The 9,413-nt window shown below is 43.3% G+C and overlaps 1 protein-coding gene across 2 annotated transcripts; it reads right to left on the minus strand.

Moving 5' to 3' along the window:
• Positions 1 to 477: 477 nt before the first annotated feature.
• On the minus strand, positions 478 to 5,143 carry LOC134631899 (uncharacterized). Of its 2 annotated transcripts, none has more exons than XM_063480466.1 (5): positions 4,934 to 5,143; positions 3,531 to 4,330; positions 2,877 to 2,951; positions 928 to 1,009; positions 478 to 733 (listed from the first exon to the last, which is right to left on the minus strand). In XM_063480466.1, exons 2-4 carry the CDS (start codon positions 4,110 to 4,112, stop codon positions 950 to 952), a joined length of 717 nt encoding a protein of 238 aa, XP_063336536.1. In that variant the 5' UTR covers positions 4,113 to 4,330; positions 4,934 to 5,143; the 3' UTR covers positions 478 to 733; positions 928 to 949. The 2 variants fall into 2 exon arrangements, with proteins under 2 accessions (XP_063336536.1, XP_063336535.1); XM_063480465.1 differs by having other exon boundaries at positions 2,458 to 2,951.
• Positions 5,144 to 9,413: the final 4,270 nt, after the last annotated feature.

A 9,413-nucleotide genomic window follows, 5' to 3' on the forward strand; every position in this document is an offset into this window, starting at 1 on the left:
GCCTTCACCTGGAGACTGGCGGTCCATCACAGAGGGATTCCAGGAGCGCTGGAACTTCCCTCTCTGCTGTGGAGCTCTGGATGGGAAGCACGTCCAGACAAAGGCACCCCATATATCATATAGGAGACACACACATTGATATACACTAAATATTTATTCCATTTCTTTTTTTGTGGCGCCCAAATTTATGCAACTGCTTGATTTTATTTAAACAATTATTGCACACTTTTTGTAAATCCAGTAAACTTCTTTTCACTTCTCAAATATCACTGTGTGTGTCTCCTGCATGATATATTTAACTGACATTTTTTATTGTAACAGGAAAATACTGGCTATTAACAAGGTTGCCCAAACCTTTGCATCCCACTGTATTAGTATATTTTGTCATTAGTATAATATGAAATAAATTCTACATGTGTCAAGTCGTGTGCCAACATTTGCTGTGTAGTAGAACTGAGACATTAGTCATTATACAAATTTATTTGAAATAATATTAAAATTCTCAAACAGAAAAACATTAAACATATATATATATAAAATATAAGTATTTACAGAGAGACAGGAATTAAAAGGACCCAGCAGCTCTCCAGAGCAGGAACAAGGCTGAGGAGGAAATGCTCCATTGGAGACTGGCGTGGCCTCTTCAGGAACTCCAGGATGGCCAGCTCCACCACCGATGGACGGTCCTGGGACCAGTCCCTCATCTGCCTCGGAGCCGTCCTCCTCTCTGGGCCTGTAAAACAGCACAAAACACAAGGAAAAGAGAAGGCTGATGCTAGATTTTCATTTCAACATTGAAAAGAAAAAAAAAAAAAACAGGATATAATCAGATTGGTTGTAGATATTTAGTAAAGGTGATCACAAGGGAATCCCAGCGAGTAAAAAGCTATCAGTGCGTGCTGTACATCTGATGCTACAATTGCATACCTGTGGGTGCAGCAGCAGGAACTCAGGGACTGGGGAGCCAGGAGAAGCAACAGGTGATGCTCTGCTGCAGAATCAGCTGGTTCTATCAAGACAATATTAAATGTTAACAGGTTTTAAACAATAGTCATAGAGAAAGTATATACAGTGGTCCCTCATTTATTGCAGCAGGGGTGTCAGAATAACTAGCCCCTCGCCACGCACTTTATACACTGTTTTCCCCACACACATGAACATTAGTCACAGTTCTCACAAGTTGATTCTCAAAGTGCAAACCTTTGTAGATTGCAAAACGTAAAAGTATTATTATGTCGCGTTTTGTCTTCGTCTGCCTGCCACTTTCATGCGCCTTTTTCCCTCGCGGTGCAGGTGTGTATTTCCGAACGAGGGTCATAGTTATGGGTGTTTTTGTGCTGTTTTATCTATTGGATGTGATGGTTATCAAAACAAAACATGATAAATTTGACAAGCGCAGGAGACACAGCACGGAGGAGATTTGTCAATCAGGCTGCAGAATGCAATGCTGTACTGTGTAATAAAAAATCAGCGAAAAAGCGAGGCAGTGACGGATGAGCGGGACCACTGTGTGCTGTTTATTAATAAACAAAATATATTCCTATATGACAACATGCATAAAAGCAGAACGGTATTTGTACATCAGTGGGAAAATAGCGGTGGCTTGCTAGCTTTTGTGCGGCTTCCCCGGGTCAGTGAAAAATGTAAAAAGAGAAATGAATGAACCAGGTTGTCAAAACCTAAGATGGTTCTTTTGGAGAGAAAAATGTCATGTTTGGTAGGATTCTGAATGGGAATCTTAACAATTTTTGTCAACCCACTGGGAACATCTACCAAAGCTGGGAACAACTCCAAGCCCTCAGGGCAGCTGTTCTCCAGATTTGGTTGGAAGAGTCGTGGGCCACCTCTTGGCCATTCTCTGACTCTACACTTTACTTCACAAATCTGTCCTGCAGGAATCATTACACCTTTTTTTCCTGTTCTCACACTACACTCAGGATCTATTTCATCAGGGGTGGGCATCTGAAGTGCTGAAACTAGAGCATCTACTGCACTGCTGCTGACACTTAAAGCTTCTTTGAGGAGCGCAGAAAGGTCAGCCCCACCTCTCTGTTCTTTATTGGTTTTTAGGATTTCAGCTATTACATTGCTGCCTAAAATAGGACAGTTAAGGTTGTGCTGACTGATAAGCACTGGCACTTGTATGGCGACATGCCCATAGTTCACACTCTGAATTTGAAGTTCCGTGTCTGCCCAACCATCAAATGGAACATCTGTACCATTAGCTGCCGCTTTTTCCAGAGGTTGGTCTGAAAGGAGGGACTCGAGTGGCTTGATCTTAATGGAGGGGATGTTTTTCTCTATCCACGCTCTTGATACCATAGTCACTTGGGCCCCTGAATCAAGCAGCATCTTAAGTGGTACTCCATTGATGGCACATGAGACCATACATCTGTTCCCAATAAGCTGTGCAGTGGGTTTCATTGGTGGTGCATGACTGGGTGCATTTGGTCTCACCACACTTGAAGTCTTAGCAAAACTGGTGTGTGCTGGGGACTCCTCGGCTTGTTCGGTCACTGGCAGCCCCTCTCCAGTGACCTCACCCCGTTTCCCGACACCTTACGCCGCAGGCAGCCAATAGCCCGGTGTCCTGGCTGGCCACACGCAAAGCAGTGGGGGCAGCTCACTTTGCCTTGCTGTACACAATCACCACATCTGCCCCGGTTCTCAGCTGGAGGTGTTGGAGGGTGGTTCAGGGGCGAGCAGGAGTCTCCAGATGTCACACTATCAGTCTGGCTCACCACTTTAGTTAGCTGTCTGGTCAGTGAAGACACTTGGGCAGTCAGTTCTCTAATAGCTGCACGGTTAGCCTGTAGCTCAGTGTCAACCTTCGCTTGCTCAGTCAAGTCAGTGTTAGCAAGCTGAGCGGCACTTACAGTCACAGGTCTGGCTTTAGATGCTGTACCCAGTCGCCTCAGTCTCTCAGCTTCCTCACTGGTGGACTTTGTAATCTGTTCAAGCAAAAAGTCGTTACTAATCTGCAAGTCATTAAGAAAAGGCTTGAGGTCTTGTCTCACATAATTGTTTTTTTCATTGAACCCTTGATAAAGTGTGTGAAGAAATGTGCCCTGCACAAGCTTTTTGTCATAGTTAAAGTCTGCACCAGGCTGTCATGACTCAAATAGTACACGCTGTTTTAACCCTATAATTCTGTACAAAAACTGCTGTGCACTCTCTTTGTCTTGCTGCTTAGCATTACTTAGCTCTTGAAAGAGTTCAGCGCTATTCTTGTCTCGAATATGAGAGCGGAGAAGCTTCTTCAAACCATCAACTGTCAAATCATCTTTGTTGGTTAACATTTCCTTGAGAGTACCAGGCTTCATTATCTTTAGCACGGTTCTGATTATTTCACACTCAGTAAACCCTTCTCGTAACCCCTCATCAATTTGTTTGCACAGACTACTATAGGACATATCCGAGCCAAGATCTGAAATTTGTCCACCATGCAACTTGAATTCTCTGCGTGGAAACAAAGCTGCCACATCACTGAGACTCAAAGCTTGGTCATATCCTCTGGACGGACGACTCACCCTGCCAGGGGAAACCCCAGCGACACTAGGCGCCAGTGACACTGAAGCTGGGATGTTGAAGTTCTTGGTGGGCGTATCAGTGTCTCTTAGCATGGATGAGGGAAAGGTGGAGATGTCTCTGTCCTGCGGTAGAATGGGCTGTGTGTGAGAGTCTGTGTTAGGGTGTGATGGTGGAATGGGGATGTGGTCAGCTGGCATAGCCAGATGTCTGTCAGGATGTGTGGGGTCAGTGTGGGGTGAAGTAGGGCACTCCTGCTGCTGGTTAGGAATATCTTCCATCTCAAGCGGCACGGCCAGATGATCTCCAGCCCCTCCGACGTCCGTTGACAGCAGGTCACTCACGATGTCGTCGAGGAGCAGGAGCTGGGCCATACCTTCATCCTCCAACGCTCTCAACTTTTCACCTCTGATGTACTCGACGATCAGTTCATACAGTTCTGGTTCACGTAAGCCATCAAGATTGCGAGTCATGCTGCCATCCTCCACTGAAGAAAGAACAGTGCGCAGCTGGCTCACACTCAAATCACAAAGTCTTTTCTGGATCTTTACTATCAACAACCGCCGTGGGGTAACAGTGGCCATCTTGCCGTTTTGACTGTGACCTGGGCTCCCTGGATGACGCACTCAATGCAGCCTTCCCTGAGACTTTGGACACCAGTTCTGGTCGTTTGGCACACACGTCACCACTAGACGATCCCGGACGAGCCCCCAGTTGTTACTGGCACCAGACCTAGGGGAATCTGGACCGGCAGCAAGCGGCACACAGGCTAGAGAGCACTGCGTAGCCAAATATGAGCAAACTGTGGATTAATAGAGAGGACACCAAAGTTAGCTTCTTGCTCAGGCCGGAGCTCATTTATTTCCACATATACAAAATACAAATCACACTAGACCATGCATTCTTCCCATAAAATAACAGAGTTCATAAACAAAAATAAAGTTACAAAAAGCATTCTCTCAAAAGCAAAATAAATACAAACTAATTCAGAATGACTTTACATACAACTTAAACAAAACACTCCCGGCTAAAGCATAACAACATACCAAAATAACCCATCTCACATTCACACAACCTTTCCCTACATTCGCGCCAGATACGCTATTACTTTTGAACATGGCGTCCCCTGAACGCAACACAACATGGCGGCAGACTACTGCAAACATTGTTTCACCAATGAAAAGCTTTCCCCTTAATACATGTACTCAGTACTGCTTGGATAACACTAAAACAAACACTACAACACATTTTCTGAAGTCGCAGGTTGCCACCGTCATAGCATATACTCATAGTGCTATGTAGCATTATGCCAATGATACACTAACACTCATTACAACAAAATACCACAAAACAACATCATCACAATCATCTCAAAATATAGCCGAACAGTTGTTACTCAACTTACATGAGATTCAGAACCAGTTCGGTAACGTAAAAGTTTGTTTGTCAGTACCTGTGGATTAATAGAGAGGACACCGAAGTTAGCGACTTGCTCAGGCCGGAGCTCATTTATTTCTGAGCTGCGCATGCGCAGAGCCTATAGCTAGAGTCTCTCTGGTAGTTCCACAGCAGTGCAAGAGCACCATCTACTGGCATAATGAAATATAACCATGGTCTGGCAACACAATGTCAAAATAAGTCACAATAATAAACAAAAAATAAGGGGGTAATTAGTTTTCTTACAAAAATAAACATGTAGCTTTTTCAACCTGCTACATAAACAAAAAAAATATTGTATTTTATGTGCTGGAATGTGCAGAAAATAGGTTTAAATATTAAACAAATTTCTTCCAGTCAGAGAATGTTGCATATAATTTAATTTTTGCTTGATGCATAAAGTTAAAAGATTAAAACTAATAAAACAAGTTTTAAAAAGAGACTTTTCCATTTAATTATGTTTTATATGATGGATTATGCAGAAAAAGTAGAATTGGGCTGAAAGATCTATTGCTTTATTACCTATTCAGGTTGTAAATCGTGTTTTTAAAAAGTAACTAAGTAATTAATTACTCTTGAAAATAAGTAATCAGTAAAGTAACGGGATTACTTTTTGGGGAAGTAATCAGTAATTAGTTACTGATTACTTTTTTCAAGTAACTTGACCAACACTGGTCCCTACACTGCATGTAAGTTATCTTTTTCCAATCTCTGCTCAGGCCTACAACATACTCGCCTCGCAGCTCGGGTTTCATCGTTCAACCAGGGTTCAAACTTAGTCTTGGGATGCCTGATTTTTAGAGAGGAAACAATATCCAAGGCAGTCTGACAAGTGGTATGAAACCAAGATCTGAGTTCCTCTACGTTTTGGAGTGTCTCAGCAATGGAGAATTGATTATAGTAGGTGGAGAACCATGCTGCAGTGAAAGAATTTAACAAACGAGATGGCTGAGCATGGACATGCCCCTTGAATTCATTTCTAGATAAAGAGATGTCAAACAGAACCGGCATATGATCAGAGAAAACAGGGTCAGAGACTTTCAGATTAAAAACAGGCAATGCGCCAAAACCAGATCGAGAGTGTGGCCACACTGTTCTGTGGGTGCAGACACACAACTAAATTAAATGTATCAGTAAGATTCAAAAAGTCTTTGATGTTCTTCTGCTTCCCTGGTCGCTGTGTCTGTGGGGATGGTGTTCGCTGTGTGTTGTAGCGTCCTGATGACACCTAGTTTATGCTCCAGTGGGTGATGAGAGTCAAACCTTAAATACTGATCCGTATGTGTAGGTTTACGGTACACATCAGCTTTTAGATGGCCCCCATTACTGATGGAAATCTCACAGTCTAAGAAGGCTAAACTGCTACTTTTCATATCCTCCCTGGTGAATTTGATGTGTCGGTCCACCGAGTTAATGTAATCCGTGAAATGTGGTACGTCCTGAGATTTGATTTTCACCGGGTATCATCCACATACCTGAACCAATGACTTGGTAGAGTTCCAGGGTAGGATAACAAAGCCCTGTTTTCCACTTCTTCCATGTACAAATTGTCCATGATGGGTGAAACTGGGGCACAACCATGTTTCTGCCTGTAGAACTGACCCTTGTATGTGAAGTAGGTGGAATGAAGACACAGTACCAAAAGCAATCCCATGATTGGGATTCAAGTGAAGAGAAATGTAACATTGTATGAGACCATGGTTTCATCTGCCTCCATAATGACATCTCTCACCTTCTCAACAAAATCCAAGGTGTTCTGGATGTGGTGTTCAGAGCTGTCTACCGGTGGGTTGAGGATCGAAGCCAGAAACCTAGAGATGTTATAGGTGAGTGAGTTGATCATACAGACAATCGGTCTTAAAGGTGCACCCTGTTTATGTATCTTCGGTAAACCATACAGACTTGGTGTAGATTCCCCTGGGTATAGCCTGTGGTATGAGGTCCAGTCTGATAGGGTTGTCTAGGCACATCCCTATTGCTGGAACAGCCAAGACAATTCTAGTACCGCTAGCAAAGCATTGGACACCAGGCAGAACTCTTTGTGTGATCTCGTGCACGAGGGAGAGAACTGTGACGAGCGCTGTTCCTGCCGCTCGAACTCCCACTCACTCTCAGTAGTGATGCGCGAATCATGAACGAATCGTTCAATACTCGAGAATCACTTTACTGACTCGTGAATCATGATTCACAAGCCCAACTGACTCACTGACTCATCCCTGTTGCTGTTAGCAAACTAATTTCATTTGTAGAAATATATCTAGCTTATAATTAAAATTGTGTGGAAAAAAACAACAGCCATTTTCTTAACAAAAACATTTCTGCTCTTAACTGGAAGAAAAAACCCTGAGTAGAAGCTCACATCAAGACAATAGCTCCTCAGTTCACAGTAGCATCGCTCTGCTAACATGCTAACAGCACATTTGAGTTACTCACCCCCTCCTTTCCTGTGCTGAATCATAGCGTAAGCGAATCACTCAGGACTCACTCACCCCGTCCCTTCTGACTCACAGCTTCTTCTTCTTGGTTGGCAACCAATGTTAAGGAGCATTACCGCCCCCTGGCACAGAGCTCAGTGGACATTTAGATGAGAAAATATATATTTGACACATTTGAGGAAAATACTAATAAAATAAAATAAAAATAAATAAAATAAATATTCCCTTTAGAAATCTTTTTTTGCTCTATAAAAATAGTTGTTTTTCTTTTTCAATCACTCATCTTAGCAGTAGGATTTACATGAAAAGAGAGACAAATTAAGTTTGAGTGAAAATGTACATTTTTTGCTCTCTCTGGTCACCTGACTCAGTGACTCAAATAACTCAAAAAACCTGATTCACTTTGGTGAGTGACTCATTCAAACTCGATTCAGTAAAAAGAATCAAATTTACCATCAGCTCCCCCGTAGCACTGCTATTTATTGAGGTTCTATGAATATGCATAGGTTCATTAACATATGACATCTCACACAGGCATGCATGTGAATAAAGAGTACCAGTCTGTGTGTACGTGTAGGTATGCACGTGTGTGTGTGTGTGCGCGTGTGTGTGTGTGTGTGTGTGTGTGTGTGAAGATATGTACGGTGGCCCTGAAGTGCAAACCACAAAAACAAATCACAAAACGCACAACAAATTGAAAAGCGCAAAAACAAATTGAAAAGCGCAACAACAAATCACTTAACGCAAAAACAAATCACTTAACACAAAAACAAATCACAAAACGCACAACAAATTGAAAAGCGCAAAAACAAATCACAAAACGCACAACAAATTGAAAAGCGCAAAAACAAATTGAAAAGCGCAACAACAAATCACTTAACGCAAAAACAAATTGAAAAGCGCAACAACAAATCACTTAACGCAAAAACAAATTGAAAAGCGCAAAAACAAATGTACTTAATGCAAAAACAAATTGAAAAGCGCAAAAACTAATTCACTAAACGCAAAAACAAATCACAAAACGCACAATAAATTGAAAAGCGCAACAACAAAAACCAAACCGGAAGAGGTAGGTACCAATGCTGCAACAACAGGCATCACTGATTGGATGATGGATCCGGTAGCCTTTTGAACCGGAAGTTGTTCTGCCGAACGTGGTTATGAGAAAGAGCAGTCAACATGTTTTGTCCAAGTTGTGGAAAAAAGTTGGTAGAGCAGTCACCAAACTTTTGCAGCGGTTGTGGCAAAAGACTTCAAGACTCTATCACAGACCCTCTACAACCATCCAGTGAGTTAAAATCAAATTCAAAGGCTTCTGTTGCTCATGGACATATGAGCTTACTGACGCTAGCACTTTTGTCGCTAGCACTTTTGTCGCTAATAGCTGTTAATTGAAAGGTTTTAGGGTTTTAGGTAACGCAATTCTTTTATTAGTAATGGTGTGGCGGACCACCAGATGGCTCCACTCACACCCAAGTTGAAGGGAAGAGCTGGGTGGAGATTTTGGCGCTTACTGTATCTTAAGTTCTGAGAGACAGTGTGTGAATAAACAGTTGGAGTGAGACACAGGGACCTCTCGTGTCGTTATTTCTTACCTCCACATTGGTGACCCCAGTTGCGAACATGCTAAGGCTCGACGACGAAGCCAGCTCCGGCCTGGAAGCATCGGCTGCCGCCGGATTTGCACCTCCGCCGATGGCTGCGTTTGCTGTGGCGCTTAAATTGCCGGATTTTTGGCTTCACGATCCCCCTTCATGGTTCGTGCACGTAGAAGCTCAGTTTGCTCTTCGTGGAGTTTCAGCCGACGATACTAAATACCACCATGTGGTGGCTTCTCTTGACCCGCTGTCAACCCGCCGCGTGATGACTCTCCTCCGGGACCCTCCAGCCCAAGGCAAGTACACCGCTCTCAAGGCGCTGCTGCTGCGGCGTTACTCCCTCTCTGATGCTGAGCGAGCCGAGAAACTCCTTTCCCTCGCGGGCCTGGGCGACGGCACCGCCCTCGAGCTCATG

The sequence above is a fragment of the Pelmatolapia mariae genome, linkage group LG7 (genome assembly GCF_036321145.2).
Source record: "Pelmatolapia mariae isolate MD_Pm_ZW linkage group LG7, Pm_UMD_F_2, whole genome shotgun sequence".
Classification (NCBI taxonomy): Eukaryota; Metazoa; Chordata; class Actinopteri; order Cichliformes; family Cichlidae; genus Pelmatolapia; species Pelmatolapia mariae.

Excerpts from the sequence above, each read along its gene's own strand:
- LOC134631899 (XM_063480465.1), bottom strand. The coding sequence starts at position 4,112 with ATGGCCACTGTTACCCCACGGCGGTTGTTGATAGTAAAGATCCAGAAA. Across the intron at positions 2,952-3,530 it reads CTGGGGTTTCCCCTGGCAGG|ATTACAAAGTCCACCAGTGA; the intron begins GTGAGTCGTCCG and ends TTGCTTGAACAG.